Below are 24,093 nucleotides of genomic sequence, written 5' to 3' on the forward strand. Positions count from 1 at the left end.
CCCTAGGCCACATAATGGACATGTTTATTATTTCTGTGCCTAGGAACACTTGCATTGCAGTAAACAGGTATTCCATTTGTAAGGAAATTTCCCTAGAAGAGCTCCACTATGGGGGGGGGGGAGGAATCATTATTAATTGCATAAATTATACATCCTTTTCAAAAGTTCTTTGTTTCTCTCTACTCACCAATCCCATCCCAGTTCAAGTAAAGCTATATGCAAAAAATTATGTAAGCCCTGGTACCAGTAAATACTAGTAGTGGGTACCCTGAACTCATTATTTTCAAGGGATTAATAGCAAGTTGGTATCCATGTATGAATTGAAATATTAGAACAAATATAGGTAAGTGTAAACACTTGAGAGTTTTGGGTTTTACACACCCCCCCTTCCCCTTTGATACAGGCTAAAATATATACTGTGCTTTAGTCATTTAGTCAAGGATTGAATTCAATGACAGAAACAAGTTTTAATTTGTTTTACAATTGGTATCACATTATATAAATACACACAAGAACTAATTTCCCAGAATCTTCTTCAGTCCAAGGCTGGTTTGCAATTCAAAAGACAAAAACAATATTTCTATCAAGAAAAATTAAGGAAATTACTTGTGATACTGATATAGAGGTCACCATATTTATATAATTGTATCAATTAGCCTTTTTTACAATGGTGGAAATCCACTACTTTAAGGGCACTGCTATTCTAATCCAACAAGACTTGGAAATGTGCCCCCAAAATGGCAGATGCTTGTCATTGTAAGACTTGTTATGCCTCAGAGATCTTGGTGGTTACTCATCACATTGTAACATCAAGAGTAGCAAATATAAATTACATCATTGGCAAACAAACAAATTGAATGTGCATCAAATCAAAACCTACTCAGATTACCTTGGGAACTTCTTGATTAGTAATTGTTCTATATTTTCAGGATACATTCTAATAGATAGGAGGAAAAATATACTAAGAACACCATAGGAAGATACTTTTTATGAGACAACAGATATAAACAAAGTACAAGTGCATTTGCATCAGAATGATTATTAATCTGAATTTTTTTAATCATGGGATTTATCATATGTCCCTATTCTGAGGTCATCATTTGCAAAGACACTCAAATTAATTAAGCAACCACATATACATACCATTATCTATCCAAGAATGTCTTTGGCAACCTAAACATTTAGCAACAATACAATGCTTAGCCAGTGTTATTTCTGCTCATTAAAATTACACATTAATTCTTTATAACTGGAATCAGATAGAGCTAATTAGTCGTCACAAGTGAAACACATTTCAGGTGAACTATGCACTTTCGTCATCACTTTCCAGTTCTGCATATTTACACATGCAAAATTAAACATTGTTGATCAAAAATAATAAATATTTCAAAAACTACACAAGTACTTAAAGTGTTTAAGTACTTAGAAAAACTTATCCATCGAAAAGGCAAAAAAGAATTCTAAGAATTAAAAGTACAAGTGCTATAGCACCATACATAGACCATAGACAATCCAGAAGACATGAAGATGACATGAAGACATATAAACAGAGCATAATGGCGAGTATACTATATATACTTACATAAACCATCTCCAATCATCAATGATAATTCTTCCAAACACTGTTATCAAAATAGAAAATAATTCTATGATATAATTATTAGGCATGAATCCATGAGAATTTTTAATATCTCTCTTGAAGCATCAGACCTATCGATCACATTCACCCAGGTTTATACCTGTCTTGTTAATGTATGTCATCATATGCTTATAAATTGCAATATATATTTGCAATATATGTAATCTAATAATTATTGGCTAACACTAATTGGGACATAACATAACACTATATCGCTAGCATGTAAAAAAAAATAATTTAAACCTACTTCACTCTGTTGGTACTTTAGTCACATACATTGATATCTTATGGCATGTTGTCCAATTATATTGGAGACCTGTCAATCATAAGAAAGATAAGCATACAAAAAAATACATATCAATTCAACTTTCACATCTAAGAAGTAAACTGCCTCAGATCTTGGTGGTACTTTTTTTTCATCTTTGAAAATCAAATAGCAAATATTGGTTGACATCATTGGCAGATATGAAATGCATGTCACACAAAAATGCCCTGAAATGGTTGTGTGCACTCACTAGGTGAAAAAAAGCAAAACACAAACTCCTGCAATTGCATAGGAAAGAGGATATAGGAAAGAGGATATAGGAAAGAGGATATAGGAAAGAGGATTGCTTCATATTGAGAGATGTTTAGAAATGCTGGAAGGGTAACGTATGTAAGAGTATGAAAGATCACAACTTATAGTGGAATTTTCTTTTCCTTTGCCAAAGACTTATGTAAAGATTCTAACTTATTGTCACTTGATGTGAAACACTAGATTTTTGTCCCCTTTCATGTAAACATAATATTTCTGAACCAAATACATGCCAAGCCAATCAAGGTTTACCAGCCATGCGGCCTATGCCAGATCTCCTATTTCATTGATAAAATTTCCACAAGTTTTAAGGCCATCTTTCTTACTTAGTGACAATAATGAGAAGCTGAGAAGCCCCAAAAAATACGACTTTAAATCAGGCATTAGGTACTAGGAATACTAAGTTGTAAAAGTATACCTTTCGGTTCTCCGAAAAAACGTGGTTTTCAGCCTATATATGAGCACATGGTGTGGGTAGACAGGGTAGTCGGGTACTACAAATTATATCAGAAAATATTTTCCGCAATTTATGAAACTGCAAACTTTTCCCATCTACAAAAAGAACATAGAAGATTTCAATATTATACATAATTTTCGGGGTTAAAATTTGGCAAATCTCCCCGACTCTTACTCACAAACAGTGGTCACAAAGTACAGAATACAACTGACTGAAAAAATGGTTCAAAGTAAACCATCAGTCTTCAATCTTGTACAATCCATCCTCTTTATGAGGCGAATCTTATAAAAATCCAAATAAAAATGCCTAAAATACAATATTGTAAATGAAATACCTTCCCAAAACACGCTATATTCCTACCTTGTTGCCACTAGTACTCTTCTATACAAATGTGAATATGTGATACATCTTCTAAAAGACTTCTATGTAGTATGCGCATGCGCATTCTAGACCCATCGCTACCACCCGCCTGCCTTCACAGTTAACAGTTGTTAACAGTTAATCTGGTATTCTGGTTTAACTTGATCTTTAATTTTTTTAATCGATGTAAATTAAGCGGGATTACTTTGCCCCACCTTTGCGATGTAGATTAAATTACGCGGATTATTTTAAAATTTCTTAAAGTGGTCGAACTCTATGGTGGCCGATCGCTATCATTCATATTTTTGTTAATAATAGAAACAAAATAATATCTATACGTATTTTAAATGTAAACAGATTACAAATTGCATTTCAAATGATAAACGATTTGAAAATAATAATCAAAATCAAATCAAAATGAGAATCAAAATCAAAACAAGAATCAAAATTAAATCAAAATCAAAACGAAAATCAAAATGATTTTACAATTGCAAATAGAAGTGAATATGAAGTGAAATTTTATCGGCCTAGCGCTATCACAGTATACCATAAAGCATTGCGCGCTATTTCCTGTGCGGAAAGACCGGCATATTAGCATTTTTTGCATTTTATACATTAGGTATACAATATGGCAACTGGTTCATATTTTAGAAATGATTCTTGGCGAAACGATACGAAATTAGAAGAAGGTATGAAAGACTTCGTACGTCAAGGTATTCAACGCAAGGAGATGTTAGACTTTTTGAAACGTGATTTCCCGCAATATGCCTGGAGTATAGCAACCCTTGATAGACGCCTTCGACATTTTAATATCAGATACATAGACACAAATATATCTATTGAAAATGTGCATGATGCTGTATCGAGCGAACTCCGTGGCCCCGGTAAACTCCTTGGCTATCGTGCGATGCACAAGAAGATTAGACAGGAGCATGGACTGAATGTGCCAAGAGATCTCGTCCATGCCGTGATGTATGACCTCGACCCTGAAGGTCTCGAAGCGCGTGCTGTTGGAGCAAAGCGGAGAAAACCCAAAGGATGTTTCTCGAGCAAAGGACCAAACTGGGTTCATTCATTAGACGGACATGATAAACTAATGGGGTACCAGAACAGTACTTTTCCTTTGGCTGTTTATGGGTGCATGGACACTTGTAGCAGGAAATTGCTTTGGCTTCGTGTTTGGACGAGCAACTCCGACCCTAAGCTGATTGGACGCTGGTATCTTGAGTACCTTTACGAAACCAGAGTGATAGCTTCCTACTTAAGAGTGGACAAAGGCACAGAGACTGGCGACATGGCCACGATGCATGCTTTTCTGAGGCGCAACCACGACGACACTACAAATGCTTGCGACACTGTTCTTTATGGACCATCTACGTCCAATCAGGTCAGGGTGCATAAATATTTATATGCTGCTTTAATATAATTATTATTATAAATAATATTAACTGTTGTTATTGTTACTTATGTCCAGATTGAAAGGTGGTGGAAGGAAGTACATGAGAGACTTGAGAAATACTTCAAAGCACAACTCTCTCAACTGAAGGGTGAAAATCTTTACGATCCACACAGTGAAAAGGACAGGTGAGTTTTTTATACCGAATATACCGCATCATGTTAATACCTCTCATGATGTAAGTGATTTAATTGTGGGTCGAAAAATTGGTCTAGTTTTTTACGCACGACACACGACCAAAACTCAAACTCAATATTTCCGTATCCTGTCAATTTGTCAATTGACATAATTATATAATTGCCTTTAATAATTGTGTGCTTTGTAAATAGGAATATCCCTCGGAATATATCATATTTAATGATATTTTCATATTTTAAGAATGATACTGGCATTTATACTCATTCCATTGCTACAAAAGAGCTAAATACTTTTAAAGATAGTATCTGGAACACACACAGAATCCGCCAACAGAAAGATACTGAGCTACCAAGTGGTGTCCCTAATCATATATATTCATTTCCAGAGGAATATAGTTTAGAGGAGTGTGGTATGTAAAATTTCACAAATGTCACATTTACTTTGAAACAAGTTGAACCTGGCTATGACTGGGTGCCAAACCTGTGCATTTTGCATCTCAAATTATTTTGCATCTTGCATTTTACAGGCTTGGTAGCATAAGGGCATCAAGTAAATCATCCATAAATCACCTGAAACATGTTTTACTTAAATCATAATTAATTAATTTTGTCAGTTTGCTGTTACTAACACCAGTTTTGTATAAACAAATACCTAGGTTGGGCTGTTTCTGAAGATGAGTTGGAGAAGGCAGCTAGCTATTCCGGTGTCTTGGCATATGGTGCAGACTTTTTAGAGGCACCAATCAGAGAAGAGTGTGAACGTTTAGTCCCTAATATTGACGATATTCATTCAGATGATTGGACAGATGCTTATTTATATGTCCGAGAACATTATTCCCTTTGATCATGGGTTGTTCTGAAATCGGGCAACCCCCAGAAAGTTATAACTATCAATATGTGCTTTGCCTTTTTGTCTTGTAATTTGCGGTCATCAGATATTTTTTTGGTTTGGGATCATAGCCCAATTCATGGCTTACAGATATATTATATAGTTATATCAAATAGGGAATTGTCTGTGACAGTAATTTTTAGATGGTAATGACCACACAGCAAGGCAGAAAAATATTTACTGTTTATATAATATGTTTATCCGAATATACAATACACAGTGCATGATTTAGTGCATGGTGCAATAGTTAATACAAATATTAGACCTACTGATATGCATAATGACGTTTTCTTACAGTTTGTGACCCCTACTGCCGAGTCTGCCAGAATACTTTTTGAGGTTTATCAATTTGAAAAAGTCGGCAAATATTTGCAAAGCTTTATGGTAGTGGAGGTCATGCACTGTATAAGAAAAGATCATTATGCATAAACAACAACAACAAAACTATTAATAGATTTTCAATTATGTGTAAAAGTTTCCACAAATGTAGTCAAATTGCAAGTAATTATACCCAACAGAACTTTATGATTTTCAAAAATCTTCATAAACTTAGTCAAATCGTTGAAGTTACTCTTTTAGCATTGGCAGGTCCAGTATTTTGCAAAATTTGTTGCACACATGTGAACTGGTAAACTGCTCAATTGCCGTGCTGGATAAATTTCCGGTGCAAAACAAGAATTCCCCATCTGAACTTGTTTCTTTGGTAGCCACTTCAGGATCACACAGCATGTAATCACACCCTTGAATGTCCAACACTATCAATTGCTTGTCGGATCTTTCAAAAGAGTAATGCGCAAAGCATTCCGCTTTCTGGCAGAGATCAGTTTCGGTATTACCGCAAACATGTCCAGTGTTGTTTACATGTTTATCGAAAGTACCGGGAATGAAATCTTCAACTGTTACGCATTCATCCCCACATTTTCCAAAGAAAACTTTGTTGTATTGCAACACTTCACCAAACTCGCCAGCTTTCCCTTTTTTAACGACTTCCTGCTGTAATCTGACCGTAAAATTCCTGGCGAGGTTGTGCATCTGAACTGTCTTTTTTGTGTGTTGCTCAACAGTTTGTCCCAAATACTCGATATCATCTACCGTTTGCTTTAGGTTCTTTTTTACGACCCATGGCGCTTTGTCGAAGCCTTTCGTTTGACTTGTGGCTTTAAAGGCTTGCCGAAATCCTCCGGTGCCAATTGGGTCTTTGGCAATGACAAAGTCCACCTTGTTAGGTGTTGGTGCCCAAGACATATTGCCAAGGTCGAACCCGTAAATGCGAATCTCCGTTATGTCATGCGTTGATTTATTTCTTTACCGAGCCTCAACATTTCGACTGCGGACATACTTCGGGGTATAAACTTTGTTTTAAACGGCCGTTGACGATACTGAGGTTGTTGCTGTAGCGCCGGCAGAAACAACTGGACTGATTCGACTGCAGTCTTTCGTTTCTTTATTGGAACGGGGTTTTCTTTAATAGCTGGCTTATTCGCTACGTCTTCGCCATCAATAAAGCGCACATGGATGACGCTCAAGTTTGGTATTTGTTTAACAGAAGAACAGGACGGGCCCTGCTCACCTGCTAAAACATCACAAACGGCAGTTTCACTGATGTCGAAATGGTTTAAGCATGCCAGTTTGATATTTTCTACCGTCACTTCCTCGTATTCGAAAGGAACGAATTCCCTTGCGCCAACTCTCGTGTACTTCTGTGCCTTACCCGACACATCCGCACTCAAACGTTGGACCGTCATTGACTCTTCCTCTAGTATTTTAACACCAGATGTATTCTTTTTATTTCCTCGTTTCGCTGTCATTTGCTTTTTAAAATTCTTCCAAGCCGCTCGATCCGCCATGTTCGACAGCAGGACGGAGCACATGCAAATTTTAAACACATGCGCGACCACATAATTTGATTTGAATAGCGCGCAATGCTTTATGGTATACTGTGATAGCGCTAGGCCGATAAAATTTCAATTTCATTTTTTTTGCATTTTATTGTGATTTATCTTTTAAAGTCATATGAAATTTCAAATGAATTTTGATAGCGCTAGGCCGATAAAATTTCACTTCATATTCACTTCTATTTGCAATTGTAAAATCATTTTGATTTTCGTTTTGATTTTGATTTAATTTTGATTCTTGTTTTGATTTTGATTCTCATTTTGATTTGATTTTGATTATTATTTTCAAATCGTTTATCATTTGAAATGCAATTTGTAATCTGTTTACATTTAAAATACGTATAGATATTATTTTGTTTCTATTATTAACAAAAATATGAATGATAGCGATCGGCCACCATAGAACTCGGTAATCGGTAACCGTAGAGTAGTCTTGGGTAGCATTGGAACCATCGACACAAGATTAGAGCTTTAAATCGAAAGATTGTAAATCATTAGTGACTCAAATATGAGCTTCCTACATTAATTTCCACCTCGTTGTCGATCTCAAAACTCCATAAAGAAGTAATACTTTTTATTGACGTCTTTTTTATAAATGTCCCCTGTACAGGTCAAATTAATTATTTATTACCTTATGAATAATTATTAATTGTCGGTGTAGCGTCTTCGATACGCTCGCTCATCTTTCATCAAAATGAACCTTTTAGCAAATGCAATTTCATTGGCTATTTGCCTCACATATTTTATTTGTAGGGGAGAGAAACAAGAGGAACCCGTTGATCCTATTGAAACAAAAAATAAATGGGATAAAAATGGCTTTATACTTTACTGTCCGTGTATGGGTAAGTTGCTAATTAGCATTCCACTTCAATAGTTCCACGTGAAAGTATCATTGCGTTCTTGTATATAAAGTGTTCTTTCGAACATAATAGTTTTGAAAAATTGGCGTAATATTACCCCCGACCTTTAGAAATACGAATTGAATTTTATACATTAGTTATTTACAATGACACATTGAAATTATGATATGACAGATATTTAAGCTCTGATTTAAGTCAACAAAACCAAAATAATGGAGTTTTAAGTGTTCAATGCCTTTTTATATTTTTTACTTGATTACCAAAGGCCAAAGCCACCGAACACACGCAAAAGTCGAGGGCCTTTCTCTTGACTGATTCAGTGAGTCCACTGATGACTGATAAAGATATTGCAAACAAAGATGATTATTATATTTGAGCTGCCACAAAATTCTTCCCTAGAGTGTGTGTGCATGTGTTGGGGGGGGGGGGGGGGGGGGGAGCTGCCACAAAATTCTTCCCTAGAGTGTGTTTGTTGGGGGGGGAGTGCTGTGTGGCATCAGTGGTGCTGTGTGGTGTCAGTGGTGGGTGGTTGTGTTTGTGAGGCTGGTTATGCTTTTCTTTCATTATTACTTGCCATTTACAGATTTACACCTGTCCAATGAGGTACATTGTTATAGTACTGAGAGGCATTTTACATTAAGATGCTGTTATGCTACTTAGATATACTGCTGAAACATGCCTCAGCAATGCAAGAGGTAGAGGCTGATTAAACTCTGCAATTTAACTGCATTGCATGCCACAGACTACCATGTGAATATTGACCATTTCACTGTCAATCAATAGGTCGTTTTGGGAATCAAGCTGATCAATTTTTGGGTGCCTTAGCTTTTGCCAAAGGTCTTAACCGAACACTTGTGCTCCCACCATGGATAACATACCAATATGCAGTGCCTGGATCTGTGAGTTACGTTTTATTTGCATCGGTTGATTTCCTAGCTAGATAGTTCTTAGCGACTTATCACTTATACCTTCCTGTCCTTTATCAAGCAAAGAATCCCATTCGATAAATGGTTCAAAGTTGAACCACTTAAAGCTTATCATCGTGTTATTACAATGGAGAAATTTATGGCAAACATTGCCCCATCAATTTGGCCTAAAGGAACACGGATAGGTAAAACTTGCAAGTAAATAGGCATCACAATTTATCCTAGTTACCAACCACATTAAAATTATAGTGTTATAATAAAAAATTATTAAATTATAATAGGTATTGTGCAGTGCAGCAATTGTGATGGGGATACAATTTATTAATTTCTGCACCACTTAAATGTTTTTCAGAGAATAAATATGTAGTTTTCCCCATCCTCTTTTTCATCTGTTCCACTTCCTTAACTTTTTAGGTTTCTGCTACATGTTTAGAGGAAATGACAAAACATGTAAAATGAAAGAGGGGAATCCATTTGGTCCATTTTGGGATCATTTTGAAGTGGATTTTGATAGTTATGTTGAACATAAAGGTCTACTCTATAACACAGACTTTGTACCTGTTATGAATGATTGGAACTCCAGGTAGATGTACACTAGTGTAATTGACATTCAAAAAGTAAGAAAATTGTGTTGATATACATGCAGTTACATCAAAACAAGTCAAAATTAGTAAAAAGAAATAAATTAAGGTTTTTCCCTGAATTTACATTTAATTCTCCACATAATAAGAAACTGAAGTGCTTGAGTTTTATTATGCAACCCCCTTCCCCCATTTCCTACATATATAGTAATAAATGCTTTTGCTAGACAAAACTGCCAAACTCTAGCTACCAATTTGAAAACATATTAGTGTACAATGACACAATCTTTAGATTCCCAAGCTCAAAATATCCCGTCATTGCATTGATGGGAGCACCAGGAGATTTTCCTGTTGTGGAAAGGAACAGAAGACTGCAAAAATATTTACAGTGGTCAGATGAAATTGACAAGATATCTAATGAATTTATCAAGAATCATCTTCCTGAAGGACCTTTTATTGGCATTCACTTAAGAACAGGTTCAGACTGGGTAATAGATAAATAGAATGTTATCAAATATACATACTGTTGAGCTAATATGTTCACTTAAATTACCAGATAATGTTTAACAACTAATGTGATCTTGCATTTAGAAAAGTGCCTGCAATCACATAGGAAAAGATTTACACCAATTGTTTTCATCACCTCAATGTACTGGCTACAATAATGAATACCAATTGAGTAAAGATATGTGCTGGCCTTCCAAGGAAGAAATTGCAAAGAAAACAAGAGCGATTGTAAAACAATACAAGGCAAATTCTGTGTTTATTGCCACTGATAATGATCCATATACATCAATCATTCAAAAAGAGCTTGAGACATTAAAAAACACAGTGAGTACAACATATTTTAGGTTCTTGATACAATAGAACCATAGACAGCAACAAAATTTATTTAAAAAACAAATATATAGTTTATCTTTGAACTTTTTTCAACAGGTGACTATTCATCAAAGGAGTGACCCATACAGCCAAGAGGCACCTATAATAGATCTGGCTATTTTAGAAAAGTCTAAAGTTTTTATTGGGAACTGTGTTTCCTCATTTTCAGCCTTTGTCAAGAGAACTCGAGATGTAAAGGGGAGACCATCTGTTTTCTGGAGCTTTGACACCAAGAAGTCTCCAAAAACAAACTCTCCTAAGGATGAATTATAACATTTCTATATGCAAAAACCTTGTTGCACTTTCTCTCTGTTGTTGTCACTACATTTTCCTAGTTAAATTGTAGTTAACTCAGGTCCTGATTCAATATCAGAGGATGATGTGCCTGAATTATATATCAGTCTTTAATAATAGGTATTTATTTTAGGAGGGATACATGCTTAGGGCCACAACTATAAAACACTGATAAGCATTTGTTGAGCATAAAAGATTGATTATTTTTCCCCTGGTGATTGAAACAAAGTGGTTTCATAACATAACAATGTTTAGGCCAGCTAGTTACTGCATTGTATCTTTATTCTGCAGGTTTAATGAAGCGAAAGCAGTTACTACTGTACTTTATTCTATAAGTAAATAAACGCTAAACCTAAGTATAATGCCTATTTATTTTCTATTACCATAGGATAAAGGCTTAAGACCTCTTCTGTTGACTATCATTAATAATTTATCACTGTACAATTTATGACTGTATATTTATTATTCTTGTTCTCAATGGCAATGTTTTTTAATTATTTGTTTTGTGCTTGACAAGAGAATCCAGACAGTGAAGTTCGCGTTTTTGCAGCTGTTGAACCAAAGTTTTGGCATTCTATTGATTTCTACCCACACATTTTTCATTTGATTTTCGAATGTTTACTTTCCCCCTTCATTCGTATTTTGCTGTCGCATTTCTTTCATTCTTTCTAAAACTTTAACACATTCCGAATGTAGATTCTCATTCCATCCTTCAAGGACACTGAGACATGAATCTAACCTGTCCAATTCACTGTCTAACTCTTGAAATTCTGTCAGATAATAGTCAATAAATAGGGTATCAGGCATGAACAGATACGTCATAATAAATACTCACAGAATTAATTCAGTATATAAAAATTTTACCAAACCTTCTAATTCCTCTTCCGCGTTCGAATGATTTGTACCATTGGTTAAAACTTTGTCATTTTCGTCCGCCATTTTGTTTTTGTGTAGTCGACAATACTTCATTTAATCAAGGTTAATGAAGTGATTTAATTAATTTATATGGAGATACCAGCATATGCATATTTTATCACAGTTCTATTGACTGTGATTTTTATAGGGTTATGTATGGCAATTGCCTTTAATTAAACACGGTGCTTTAAATAATCGCTTTAATATATATTATTTTTCTTAATATTTAATTCCATCTATGAATAAAACCATGTTCAGAGGACCCCAAATACACGAATTTAATCCTTTAGATTTGGTTAGAATTAACATAAGGAATAGACCCTAATCCCAAATCTAACCCAAGTTCTCAGTTCTCTAATCTCGAAGATTAAATTCGTATATTAAGGATTTACTGAACGGGGAATTATTACATTATTTTTTTTACAATTTCATACTGCTAATTTGAAATTAACGTGTACGTTTCATACAATTTAGCTCAGGTCATTTTCTCATTTTGCGAAAAATGACTACCTAATCATTATCATAGATTAAAGACGTTTAGCCAAAGACAATCTTTCTGTCGCTATTTCCCTTTGCCCAAGTTCGTATTCGGTATTGAATAACAGATTTTTTACCCATTATGACGTTTCGCGACATCATGTACCTACAAAGACCAGAATACTCTGCGAGTATAACCTTGCTATCCAAAAACACGTGACAAATACGCTTCAGGACTTGGATCCTCGGTTTCGGATCCTCGGGATTTAGAAGTGAGTCTGGCATGCTATTATTATTCCACCTTCGCCATCACTGGATAGACTGAGCTGGTAGATTCCGCTATTGAAACTTGAAACACAGAACTTTCCATCCTCCCATACAGCAATACCAGTTAAAGGCCCCGAACCAAAAAAGCACTCAGTGGCCACACATTCTATACAAATGTAATTTTCATTGAAAAACCCAGAAATTCGTGGCAATACTGGAGTGATGGTTGATTGTTGGTAAGGCTGGTTGAGACCAGTCGTTCCTGGTTTCAAACTCATTAGTTCTAGCCAGGAACCGAGAAAACAATGATGAATGAAAATGCTACGGTTGAAATGGAATTGGGTTAGACTACAGTATGGAGTGGCAGTGGGGCCCTGGTTGTATGTCGTATTGCGCGCGCATTAGGTAGCAAAAGGAGCAACATCAAGTCAATCGTCCCATGCAACCGCGACAATATCGGTCCAGCGTTGATTATTATTCTTAATCCTTAAGGATCCATTCATTATTTGTCTTAAGGTATGTAAATTGTGGCATGAAAACGAATGTGAAAACGCTCGAACGTTATCGTGTGCACATAGCCTCAGTTGACGCCACAACTATAACTTTGCTGAACTTACTTTGGTTTTCTTGATTCCAAATTTTTACATTAGAATCGTGGGAAGCGCTCATGATCCTAAAAAATAAATATAAACTTCTTAAAAAAGATACCTCGAACGAGGATTATACAACGAAGATACATTTTTATACTAATCACTACATACATTGGCCAAGACGTGATATCCGTAAGTCTTGGTAAAAAGCAGCAACTTGATACTGTCTGTTCATGACCAAGATACGTGTAAATCTGTTTCCTTCCTCTCACGTCCCATAACTAGAGATAAACATATCAGTACTCATTCAATGCGCCCGAAACTTCGTCTATTTTACCTTATGTATAAATTTTGAGGTGACTATTGATTTTCCTGCATTCTGATTGGTCAGATTCACTGTCTCTGAAGTGATAGTCACTCGTCAGTGACTATGATGTATGTGAAATTTACACTAAAACCAGCAATTAGTCGCCTCAGGCTCGGTGATTACAGGCTTGTAATCACCTCGCCTGCGGCGACTAAATAGAAAGTAGCTAGTTCACATCGTAGACTTTTGTTGGAAAGAATAGGTATATAGTAAAAGGCAGGTATAGGTAAAGATAAATCTATTTATTATATACACAAGCGCCAGATATAAGGTATGCTGCAATTTCATTGGTTGGCTACTAGACATACAAAATTATATACGTAGTACATACAAAACTCTTTGGTACTTACATTTACTTCACAACCACTGCCATTAAAACCATTTGAAGACGTCAATACAAAACGTCCATCCGGAGAGACATCACAGCATGTCTGAAAAGTTGATTATGACAGAAATCGTTGGTTTCGTTTGCAAAATTACGAAAGGCGGAAAGGGGGGATAAAAAACAGCGTCATATTTAAATTGTTTACCGCAAAATATTGCTTTGGTGGAAAGGTGAAAGAAACCTCTAATGAACGACTGTCCCAAATCCTGTTGACACAAAAATCCACTTTTTTGATAAATGTATAATGCCCGAGCTTTTCTCTCAAATGAGCACAGAAGAATTTTTGCAATATTATACCTTAACATTTTATCCTCGCCAACTTGTGCAATGAGATTGTCTTCAGAAAACCATTTTACACATGTTATCTTTTAAAAATAAAAGAAAGCAATGAAAACATTCCTTTTAGAAAAAAGTCGATTGAAGGTTTGAAAATTTCTCAAAAAATTTCTCACCAAATTCCTTGTTACAACGTTAGTTCTCAAGCACTGCGCTCTTTCGACATCCCAAAGTTTGATAGCATTATCTCGCGAGCCAGAGCACAATATCGAACAATCTATTAACACAATTCAAGCAAATTAATCTCTCAGTGCCAGCTGGTGAATGACTTCTCGTATAGATTAAATGTTGATTAATAATAAGTGCAGGTAAGTGCAAAATTTTGTAATTAGTTAGTAAATTTTGTACATATTTAAATTACACGCCCTGTCAGTACCCTTTTTTGAATAAAATTGGGATGTTTTTTTCGCAGGTAATACAATAATTAGCTACATACAAAATTTCCAAACTTCATGAGTTATATCTGCTGATATGCACTTTTCCATATTTCCCAACAACGATTTTGCAAGTTAAATTACTTTTTGTTCTGAGGCTTGAGGGAGGTGGATCAATAGAAATTACCTGGATTTTTATCAATAGCAGTAACTACCAGTTCATGACTGTCATAAACACACTGGAGTTGGATAGCATTGTTATCATTAATCAACCAAGATTTGATTGTTTTATCTCTCGAAGAGCTGAATACTATTGATTGACCTTGAGGATCACCACAGCAAACCTAAATCACATAAAAGCTGATTATAGACTATTCAATTTTTATTAAGTGTGAGAGAATTAGAGTTATAGTAACTAATAGCATTTAAATCAATTTGAACCTAGCCAATTTTAACTACTTGTTGAATTAAGCTGTTGGCAGCTATAATTCTTCTGAGAGATCCCTAATATTAACCCCATTGGCATTGGCATGGCTAGAATGATTATGGGGGGAGGGGGTTATTTATATATTCAGTTCTGTCCAGCGAATCTCTTTTGTAAGTGCAATAGCTTACAAGAGAAATATGTCAGACAAAACTGAATATGAGAATAAACACTATCCCTAATTATTGTTCTAGTTTTAGCCCTGACTTTAATATACACATATTACTTGTCTGTTCAAACCTTAGTAATATCCTTGTCGTGAGCTTTCCATCTTGTCCACAACTTTTCTTGTTTATAGTTAAACACTCCTACACTCTGAGATAATAAGAATAAAATATTACTCCTATATGTGGTGCTGATATTATGCCTGCATGGGTAGTGGGTACACAAATAAAAATGGACAAGTTGTTCCAGGTTGATGAAAACAGGACCAAACAATGTTGTGCTGCACTCCATGAACATTGTTGTCAACATGTTGCAACAACTTGTTAAGCTTTAAGTTGTTGCAACGTGTTGACAACAATGTTCTCACAAGTCTTATAGAGATATGATATAACAACATTGCTACGAACTTGACAGCAAAAGATTGTAGCAATATTGTCACATGTTTGTATCAGACTTGTTGGAACAGTCTTGTAGCAAGTCTTTCGATTCAAAAAGTTTGTTACAACTTGTTAACAAGTTGTCCCATCTCATCAACAGCTTAGGACAAGCAGTGCGAACGAATCTTGTTGCAAGCTTGTGAACAGACTTGCTACAAGATATGATATTTTACATGTGTACCCAGGCATAATGTCAGGATCGAACAATGTTGTGCTGCACCCCATGAACATTGTTGTCAGCATGTTGCAACATGTTGACAACAATGTTCATGGGGTGCAGCACAACATTGTTCAGTCCTGTTTTTATCAACCTGTCAGAACAACTTGTTCATTTTTACCTGCATATATAGTCAACACATCTCAAATCATCTCAAATCACACAACACATCATTGCAAGTTGTTGAAGTCCAGACTAATAACAAGTGGTTGAAGCATTATGTAGAAAGTTTACTTATTAGCCTAGTTTTCTTATGTTCTGAACTGGTAGCATTGCAGGACTGGCCAGTAACAATTAAATAAAACATTTACATTTTACAAAATTTTATCACCTCTCACACTTTTTAATAGGAAAATATTAAATGCGCGAGAACGTTACATGATATAAATAGCAGTAGTTACAGGTGCATATTATTTATACTTCATACGTTTATAAAATAAATACACCTGCAAGTTACCTTTCAGCAGGGTTGGATAAAAGAAGATTTTTCTAGAAAAGAAATCTTCTTTTTTCTTTTATTAATAAAAGAAGATTTTTGCTAATAAAAGAAGATTTTTAGATTGTTTCAAAATAAAAAAATTCAAAATGGCGAATACAATGTTATCATTGTGATGTCAAATATTTAGACTAACATTGATCAGTTTTAGCACTTTTATGCTTTTATGTAATCATTTATCATTCCTACTCTTGAATCTCGAGGCGACTGGCCTTGATGACCGTGATGGTATAAATATGTTATTACCTAATTTTGTCATTTTTAAAATATTAATATATTTATTTCAAACTTCTTGATTTTCAAAATTATAATGTAAGTATCAAAAATAATAAAAGAAAATAAAAGAAGAAATTTGGCAAAAACAAAAATCTTCTTTTATTATAAAAGAAAATAAAAGAAGAAATAATAAAAGAAGATTTGCCAACCCTGCCTTTCAGTGGCGTGCACATTACATCGATCTAATCACATTAAGATAATATTTCTCACCATGTCTGTGCTTCCAGATACACAAATTCCAGGCTTATACGCAGCTAAACATGTCACTCTATCTCCATGAACTGGCGGAAACTCTTTGACTTCATTTTGAGCAGCCTGCGAAATTTCATTTGCTGTAGTGTCACTTTCATATCTGGACGCACGCTTCGGTTTGGACTTTTTGGAGCCCATTTCAAATTATTCTGACGGTAACAATGCTATTATATAAGACATATATATACTCTACTGATACCATACTTTTATCTGAAACAAAATCAAAACCAAAACAAACTATAAAAATTATATATGAACTTCGAAAATTTGAACTCAATTTTGCATTTTTCCGCGCCTCAGCAGAATTAGCGGTCAGCGGTGTGTTTAAGCTTCCGTAATCACCATAAATCACCATGGAAACACGTCGTCATCACGAATTAGCAAAGAATTGCGCAATACTTTAACATTCCAAGAACGAACGCGCATATGGAAAAAAATGAAAGTTTCCAGAGAAATGAGTTTCCAGGCATTTTGCGATTAAACGCCCATTCAAATTTTGTAGAAGATTGTAGCTATTCAGCAGATGGTTCAAAAATCGTATCTTGTAGTGGAGATCAAACGGTACTGCTATGGGATGCACAAACGGGTCAAAAAGTGCAAACAATCGGCAAACACGGGGCAGAGGTCTGGTCATGCGATTTTAGTTCATTTGGTATATACATTTGTTCAGCATCCAGTGATAAAACAGTGCGTATTTGGGACCAACGCGTTCAAGGTGAAATAGCGAAGTTCAATGGTCACAGCAAAACAGTATGGTCATGCGCATTTGACCCTAGCTGGTCGTCATGGAAACTTGTGTCTGCGTCATCAGACAGGACAGTAAAAGTTTGGAACTGGAAAACTCTTAGCGTCGAAAAGAACATTGAAAACCATCAGAATAATGTAGATCATGTTTCATTTTCCAAAAATGGGCAAAACCTGGTAACTTGCGGCCGTGACAAAACAGTTCAAATACTTGAAGACTATTCAGACAACTCCAAACGAGCATTGAAAATATTAACGAAACATAAAAAGCGAGTGCATTATTGCTGTTTTTTCGGAATTGATGATGAGTTGGTATTGTCGTGTTCCGATGATCAAACAATTAAACTATGGGACCGAAAAACGCTGATCAATACGAACACATTCGTAGGCCACCTTAACAATGTATGGTGTTGTGATACCCGACCTCTGGGCGAAAAGATGGTTTTAGTATCTTGTTCCAGCGATAAAACCGTCAGGTAATATCCCTGTTTCCGATCAATCTTCCGCCTCTATAAATCAAACGCATGAAATCTTGCACAACCCTCCGTTTTAACCGCACCACGATGTGGAGTGAATTACTGAAGTGAATCAGTTGGGGTCACGGCAAACACGACATCCTAATAGCCGGGGTAGCCTAAGTTATCATACTACCACAAACTCGACATAATGAAAATAATCAATTTGGCCTTGGCTAATCCTTGCTTTATATATAAGCAGTATCGCATATTTTTTTGGTAGAATTTCAAATTGGAGTGAAGATGTCAATTACATGTAAAATGTCAATATAAACCATCCTAATGAAAAACATGAGATTCAGCAGATTTTGTTTTAGTGGATTAGGACCCGAAACTACCGGGTACGACAGCTTCCTTTCTATTTTTCATTTAGATTTTGGGATATAAAACGTGGATCAGAATTGCGAAAAATAAGGAAATTCGACAATGAAATTGAATCTAAAGATCAACTGTTTTGTTGTCGGTTCTCACCAGACACATCTCAACTCGCAGTTTGTTCAAACAATGGTAGCCTATACCTTATTGAAATGAGAAGAATAGTGCAAGAAATCATAGAGCGTTTTATATAAGCTCGTCGAGTCGTGTAGCGCCCTGTTTGCAAGATGGCATTTACCGCTATGCCACTGCGTTATTGTTCTTTTTTGTCGGCATCTTAGATGATACGCCAGAAAACGCTAGAATGAGCTCAAAGCGGGAGGATCTCATCATTATTACAGACAATATTGACTCAATCTAAATCTGTAAATACTTTATGAAAAGCGATCTTTAAATAAAAATAAAGAAAATACCAAACACATATAGTTTCCATGATTCATTTATTACCACCATTACCGTTAACAGGTTATGCCATTTTAACTTCCTTCAACTTGGCTCGTTCCAATCTTTCTGTGACGGCCTGGGATTTAACACCCATAATTCCACCACCCCAATGACGTCTGATTTCATCGGCACGGTCATTGTAGTTAGTCTTGACAGCCTCAACAAGGGTGTTGAGAGTATGCTTATCCTCAGCCTTAACCGTTGTAATGCACAGTGCTGTTGCTGTCTTTTTGTGCACAACTTTACCAAGTCTGAAACAATCATATGTTTTACAGTGTACTTTTCAGAGTAAAAATTGATGTATTACTTATTTTACATTTACCTTTCACATGATGATGTCATGGGATGCAAATGTCACACAAACTCACAAAGTAACACCAGTTATTCTGCATTTGTCATGCAAAACTAACAAGCCAATGAAACTAGTTATTTGAGTTTGACATCATTATGAGAAAGGTCTGTTAGTGGCTTAGGTTTCATAAAAAAAGCAAAGGCTCCCTAATGCAGGCTCAATGTCCCCTAATCATGTTCCTTTATGAAAATTTGCATAATTCTCACCTGGCTTTTCCCTTGACAATACAGTAGGGCACATTCATCTTTCTGCACAGGGCAGGTAGCCATACAACTATCTAAAATGTTAAAACATATCTTCAATGCTCAGTTTGCACCAAGCAGTGATGTAACATTGGACATGCATTGCAAGAATACTGCATATATTAACAATCTTCATTTACATTGGTTACAATTGATTGCAATAGTCTTTATTGTTTCCTAGATTTTTTGTGTCTGACTGAACTTTTGTTAAAAGATTGAAGGTGGATAAAAAATACAGTAACTCACCTCAATTGGGTCAACATCATGTGCAATTACAACTAGTTGTGCTTTCTTTTCCTCAACAAGCTGGGTGACATGGTTGATCCCATATTTTACAGTCACAGGCTTCTTGCCAGGAGTGTCATCTTTTCCCTGGGCCTTTTTCTCTGCTTTAGCTGTGAGACGAGCTTTCTTTTCTGCTTTAGTCTCTGGCCGTATCTTGTGAAGCAATTTAAACAACTGTGTTGCTACATAAATAAAAGATCAAATTAACAAAACAAGAACCTACATGACAGCCATTTTTATGATTTTAAAATGTTATCATTGTCCATTTAAAACCAGTTTAACATAAACTGGTGATATATAAATATATATCTAAATATATAATCTGTCATAAATGTATCTTGCTGTAACCAACAGTCATAGACATTTACACAACAACTGTTTTCTCAAACAAGACTCACTTTTGCATTTTGGATGATGTCATTACAATACAATTGTGTAACAACACTTTATTAAAATGCATAAATGAACTAATGTAGAATATAAATTACACATGGTATTCTTTCCATGTTTCTAGGCAAAAAAGTGCATGTTTCCAAGTTCACTGAAAACCAAAAACACAACACATATCTTTTACCAGTTTTGTTTACGGACTCCACACTTTGTTTATTCTATTCATTATTACAAATTTATCTATTCTCAAACCTGTCTGCTTGTCCAATGTTTGTGTAAACTGATTGATAGAGGGGGGAACTTTGAGACGTTGATACAAAACAGCTCTTTGCCTTTGAAGTCTGATGTACTTTGGCCACCTTACAAAGCGACTCAAATCTCTTTTTGGCTGGATATCAGCTCCTAAATTTTAACACGTAGAGTTTTCAAACATGTCAGATCATAGCATTATTAAAGGCTTTAAAGCTCAGATTAATTTTGATCTCCTTGCTTGCTGTTGAGTGGAATATTTACATGGAACAATTTCAAGCTTTCAGTGCAGTTTCAGGCTGAATATCAATGAACATCACAGGGTGTTTTTCATAACATTACAGTTTAGACCAACTTTGTGCCAACTTCATTTCTAAAGACTGGGGGCATAGTAATAGAGGAAAAACATGTTACTAACCAATGCCAAAGTTCTTAGGTCGTTTTTCGTAAAGAGGGTTAGCAACCTTTTTCGGAGGTGGTTTTGATGTTGTGTAAGGGGCTGGAGCCACCTTTTTGGATTTGGGAACCTTTTTCACTTTAGGCTAAAATGAAAATAGAAGTTTAGACCAAAAACATGATTTAAATTCAGCATTGAGAATGTTGTTATATGAAACATTATCAACTAATTTAAATGATTTTGTATATTCTTTATGGCAATGGTTTGGTTTCTTGTTATTTGAGTACATGTGTATGGATGGTGGTAGTGCAATTTAGATGGCATATCTCTAGTGAAAAGTTCCTATGGTATCATAAGACTGAAAGTCTCTAACCCAAGCATACCTCTACCAAATTCAAGTCTATGATGTTAATAATAATCACTGGTTTTTATAAACCCTATTTGGAATAGGTATAAAAGAAGGGTCTGTTAACATATACCTAGAATGTAACTCAAAAATTATTTTGCACCATAATGTGCACTGCTTTGACAAACAGAGCTTAAGATATTTTTCACTTTTATACAAAAAGACAGGGTTGGCAAATCTTCTTTTATTATTTCTTCTTTTATTTTCTTTTATAATAAAAGAAGATTTTTGTTTTTGCCAAATTTCTTTATTATATTTGATACTTACATATAATTTGAAAATCAAGAAGTTTGAAATAAATATAATATTTTAAAATGACAAAAGGTACATATTTATACCATCACGGTCATCAAGGCCAGTCGCCTCGAGATTCAAGAGTAGGAATGATAAATGATTACATAAAAGCATAAAAGTGCTAAAACTGATCAATGTTAGTCTAAATATTTGACATCACAATGATAACATTGTATTCGCCATTTTGAATTTTTTTATTTTGAAACAATCTAAAAATCTTCTTTTATTAGCAAAAATCTTCTTTTATTAATAAAAGAAAAAAGAAGATTTCTTTTCTAGAAAAATCTTCTTTTATCCAACCCTGCAAAAAGACCTCTTCTATAACTGGTTCTACTCTGCAGTTTGGGATTCCCAACCATATATCTACACCATATATCTACTATACAATGAATGGTCGATCCTATAAGCCATAAGGCTGAAACAAGAATCACATTCATCACCCAGACAAAGTATTGTGGAAGTAACACTATATAAATGCCGATGTGTTGCGAACAGGAATTAAATTTCCTCCTTAACCAACTATTTCTTTTACTATTAAATATCTGTAGCAAAAGTAAATCGCTGATCCGAACGAATGATCATAAGTCAAATTACCACGAAAATAAAAGTATTTCCAAACGGCGTTTTTTATTAAAAATCTTATTGATGGGTACAAGCAGTATTAATTTATTTATCTAGGCCCATTTTCGAAAGAAATGTGAAAGGATTATATATATTTGGGAAGGATTCTGAAACGGCGAACTCACCATTTTAAAAACAGTTCCAAAGAGAATTAGTGGAGTCTTGAACACCAGTGATACCCAGACCCTCCCAGGGACGCGGTTCTCAATATGGCGGATTTGTCAAATTTTTACAATGGATGGTTATGTTAAGCCCGTACGTGGGTAGAAGTGAATTTTCCAGTTGAACTTTCTCTAATTTGGACAAAGAAATAGTAAAACCGTATTTTGGATTTCAATGAAAGTCAGTTAGTACTATTATGTCTCAAACCCGCGGTCTCTCTCAGTCTAAAGAAGCACTACTAAAATCGTATACCAAACGATTGAAGGACGATGTAAAATCCATATTAGATAACTTTACAGAAATTATCAAGTCCTCCAAGGTATGAATGAGTTTGCCAGGATCAATACAAGGGTAAACTAAACTTGAAACAAACCCATAGTAGAGAATTATATTTCTATTACGTCAGCATGACGTCACAAAACCTTTTTTGAGAATTTTAAAAAACCAAGATGGGCTTTAATACTTGCAATAACTCTTAGGCCTGTTTTCCACTTCAACCGTACCATAGGGACACGTCACACATAGCGTATATCATTCTTTCCTGGAATTAGCTATTGCTCATGGGGTCATGATACATGGCCAAAGAATAGCCCTAACCACATCCCTTCACAAGAAAATATACACTCCTTTTAACAGTTTGAGGATGAGAGTCAAGTGGCAAGATTAACTGAATGTGAACAAGATGAAAATGAGTGTAAAGTCAGAGCTGCTAACATAGTAAGAATATTATTTTTCATGCAAGCCTAGACCTTGTTCAGCTACTGCCATTGATGTAATAACAATGGCAAGGTTTATCAATAGATTCCTCTTGTTGGTAACCAAGCAGAGATCCCTAATTCCTATATAGGTTTTACTGTTTCATCTTTTTTGATACCAAAATTAAAATAGTTGTGGTAATCCATGAAGACAAACTATGCATGTTCAGATAAATAGACTTCCTTTCTCCAAATTTCCAGGTTCGTGCCAGTGAATCTTTGCTCAAATTGGTCTCAGACATTAAAGAGTTTCTGATTCTTAACAACTTCCCTGGTGTGAACGAATCAATTGACAGGAGATGCAAACAGTTGTATACATTACAGAAAGAAAGCCAAAACACATTGAATAGTGTTAAAGAAGATTTAGCTGGTTCATTATATGAACTTGAAGAAGAATATTACAATTCTTATTGTAAGACAATTACAAAATAAATAAAATTGTAAAATACATGCTGTTTTGTAAGAGCCATCACATATTGTAAAATTATGCAATTGTGCAAGACCTGGATTTGACTAGATTTAGCTTCAACCCTAGCTGCCTGTAACTCTGTATGTATTGGCAAATTAGTCTCTCATTGGCAAGTTAAGCTAAAAAGCTAAAAGTAGTTAGGTTCCTTATAGGCTTAAATTTTGTAAAAAACATATTTTTGTTAACTGTTGTATTTAGGTGAAATAAATTAATAGTAATAATAACTATGCGCAATTTCGCCACTATGTGACTTCTTTGCACTATAAAAGGTTGGTGAAGTTAGTATTGTAAATTGCATAGCTATCTAAATTAATTATCACTAGATATCCTCACAGGAAAATATACGGTTTAAAGAATATAAAATTATTTCGGTAAAATCATTTCCACGTCATACCTACACCTTGATGC

At 35.1% G+C, this 24,093-nt stretch overlaps 5 protein-coding genes, 1 long non-coding RNA gene, 2 other non-coding genes and 1 pseudogene across 8 annotated transcripts; 4 read left to right on the plus strand and 5 right to left on the minus strand.

Moving 5' to 3' along the window:
* Nucleotides 1-454: 454 nt before the first annotated feature.
* Nucleotides 455-3,088, minus strand: LOC114519160. The gene is made up of 7 exons (XR_003686550.1): nucleotides 3,031-3,088; nucleotides 2,632-2,765; nucleotides 1,887-1,955; nucleotides 1,583-1,622; nucleotides 1,144-1,173; nucleotides 890-937; nucleotides 455-580 (listed from the first exon to the last, which is right to left on the minus strand). It is a non-coding gene; the product is annotated as an uncharacterized LOC114519160 (long non-coding RNA).
* On the minus strand, nucleotides 770-843 carry LOC114519195. Its single transcript, XR_003686554.1, has one exon. It is a non-coding gene; the product is annotated as a small nucleolar RNA SNORD24 (small nucleolar RNA).
* Nucleotides 2,028-2,101, minus strand: LOC114519196. The gene has a single exon (XR_003686555.1). It is a non-coding gene; the product is annotated as a small nucleolar RNA SNORD24 (small nucleolar RNA).
* A 562-nt stretch (nucleotides 3,089-3,650) lies between the features above and the next one.
* On the plus strand, nucleotides 3,651-5,741 carry LOC114519156 (annotated as a pseudogene).
* A 2,323-nt stretch (nucleotides 5,742-8,064) lies between these two features.
* Nucleotides 8,065-11,419, plus strand: LOC114519157 (GDP-fucose protein O-fucosyltransferase 1-like). The gene is made up of 7 exons (XM_028539234.1): nucleotides 8,065-8,249; nucleotides 9,051-9,166; nucleotides 9,255-9,378; nucleotides 9,608-9,776; nucleotides 10,067-10,262; nucleotides 10,366-10,605; nucleotides 10,711-11,419. The coding sequence occupies exons 1-7, from the start codon at nucleotides 8,102-8,104 to the stop codon at nucleotides 10,924-10,926; spliced, it is 1,209 nt and encodes a 402-aa protein (XP_028395035.1). The 5' UTR covers nucleotides 8,065-8,101; the 3' UTR covers nucleotides 10,927-11,419.
* Nucleotides 11,420-12,057: 638 nt separating this feature from the next.
* Nucleotides 12,058-17,262, minus strand: LOC114519159 (WD repeat-containing protein 31-like). The gene is made up of 10 exons (XM_028539235.1): nucleotides 16,944-17,262; nucleotides 15,383-15,457; nucleotides 14,846-15,002; nucleotides 14,401-14,501; nucleotides 14,246-14,313; nucleotides 14,094-14,154; nucleotides 13,914-13,994; nucleotides 13,368-13,477; nucleotides 13,224-13,279; nucleotides 12,058-12,772 (listed from the first exon to the last, which is right to left on the minus strand). Exons 1-10 carry the CDS (start codon nucleotides 17,121-17,123, stop codon nucleotides 12,606-12,608), a joined length of 1,056 nt encoding a protein of 351 aa, XP_028395036.1. The 5' UTR covers nucleotides 17,124-17,262; the 3' UTR covers nucleotides 12,058-12,605.
* Nucleotides 17,263-17,411: 149 nt separating this feature from the next.
* Nucleotides 17,412-18,209, plus strand: LOC114519044 (uncharacterized WD repeat-containing protein alr2800-like). Its single transcript, XM_028539096.1, has one exon. The coding sequence runs from the start codon at nucleotides 17,412-17,414 to the stop codon at nucleotides 18,207-18,209; it is 798 nt and encodes a 265-aa protein (XP_028394897.1).
* An 833-nt stretch (nucleotides 18,210-19,042) lies between these two features.
* LOC114519069 (60S ribosomal protein L7a-like) lies at nucleotides 19,043-22,505 on the minus strand. The gene is made up of 6 exons (XM_028539125.1): nucleotides 22,425-22,505; nucleotides 21,000-21,123; nucleotides 20,585-20,734; nucleotides 19,904-20,124; nucleotides 19,622-19,692; nucleotides 19,043-19,314 (listed from the first exon to the last, which is right to left on the minus strand). The coding sequence occupies exons 1-6, from the start codon at nucleotides 22,425-22,427 to the stop codon at nucleotides 19,086-19,088; spliced, it is 798 nt and encodes a 265-aa protein (XP_028394926.1). The 5' UTR covers nucleotides 22,428-22,505; the 3' UTR covers nucleotides 19,043-19,085.
* On the plus strand, nucleotides 22,501-24,012 carry LOC114519070 (mediator of RNA polymerase II transcription subunit 22-like). The gene is made up of 3 exons (XM_028539126.1): nucleotides 22,501-22,780; nucleotides 23,098-23,178; nucleotides 23,418-24,012. The coding sequence occupies exons 1-3, from the start codon at nucleotides 22,658-22,660 to the stop codon at nucleotides 23,646-23,648; spliced, it is 435 nt and encodes a 144-aa protein (XP_028394927.1). The 5' UTR covers nucleotides 22,501-22,657; the 3' UTR covers nucleotides 23,649-24,012.
* Nucleotides 24,013-24,093: the final 81 nt, after the last annotated feature.

The sequence above is a fragment of the Dendronephthya gigantea genome, unplaced genomic scaffold (assembly GCF_004324835.1).
Source record: "Dendronephthya gigantea isolate DGI-Jeju-01 unplaced genomic scaffold, DenGig_1.0 000012F, whole genome shotgun sequence".
In the NCBI taxonomy this organism is placed as follows: Eukaryota; Metazoa; Cnidaria; class Anthozoa; order Malacalcyonacea; family Nephtheidae; genus Dendronephthya; species Dendronephthya gigantea.

What these genes read in the sequence shown, in the direction of transcription:
- LOC114519070 (XM_028539126.1), top strand. Translation starts at nt 22,658, where the DNA reads ATGTCTCAAACCCGCGGTCTCTCTCAGTCTAAAGAAGCACTACTAAAA. An exon ending in AAATTATCAAGTCCTCCAAG is followed by an intron (nt 22,781 to 23,097) that starts GTATGAATGAGT and finishes TCCTTTTAACAG; the next exon opens with TTTGAGGATGAGAGTCAAGT. An exon ending in AAGTCAGAGCTGCTAACATA is followed by an intron (nt 23,179 to 23,417) that starts GTAAGAATATTA and finishes CCAAATTTCCAG; the next exon opens with GTTCGTGCCAGTGAATCTTT.
- LOC114519069 (XM_028539125.1), bottom strand. An exon ending in ACCTAAGAACTTTGGCATTG is followed by an intron (nt 20,735 to 20,999) that starts GTTAGTAACATG and finishes GTTAAAATTTAG; the next exon opens with GAGCTGATATCCAGCCAAAA. An exon ending in ATTGTCAAGGGAAAAGCCAG is followed by an intron (nt 19,315 to 19,621) that starts GTGAGAATTATG and finishes TGATTGTTTCAG; the next exon opens with ACTTGGTAAAGTTGTGCACA.
- LOC114519159 (XM_028539235.1), bottom strand. Translation starts at nt 17,123, where the DNA reads ATGGGCTCCAAAAAGTCCAAACCGAAGCGTGCGTCCAGATATGAAAGT. An exon ending in GGCGAGGATAAAATGTTAAG is followed by an intron (nt 14,155 to 14,245) that starts GTATAATATTGC and finishes TTGTGTCAACAG; the next exon opens with GATTTGGGACAGTCGTTCAT. An exon ending in CACCAAAGCAATATTTTGCG is followed by an intron (nt 13,995 to 14,093) that starts GTAAACAATTTA and finishes TCAACTTTTCAG; the next exon opens with ACATGCTGTGATGTCTCTCC.
- LOC114519044 (XM_028539096.1), top strand. Translation starts at nt 17,412, where the DNA reads ATGGAAAAAAATGAAAGTTTCCAGAGAAATGAGTTTCCAGGCATTTTG.
- LOC114519157 (XM_028539234.1), top strand. Translation starts at nt 8,102, where the DNA reads ATGAACCTTTTAGCAAATGCAATTTCATTGGCTATTTGCCTCACATAT. An exon ending in GCCTAAAGGAACACGGATAG is followed by an intron (nt 9,379 to 9,607) that starts GTAAAACTTGCA and finishes TTAACTTTTTAG; the next exon opens with GTTTCTGCTACATGTTTAGA. An exon ending in TAAGAACAGGTTCAGACTGG is followed by an intron (nt 10,263 to 10,365) that starts GTAATAGATAAA and finishes TCTTGCATTTAG; the next exon opens with AAAAGTGCCTGCAATCACAT.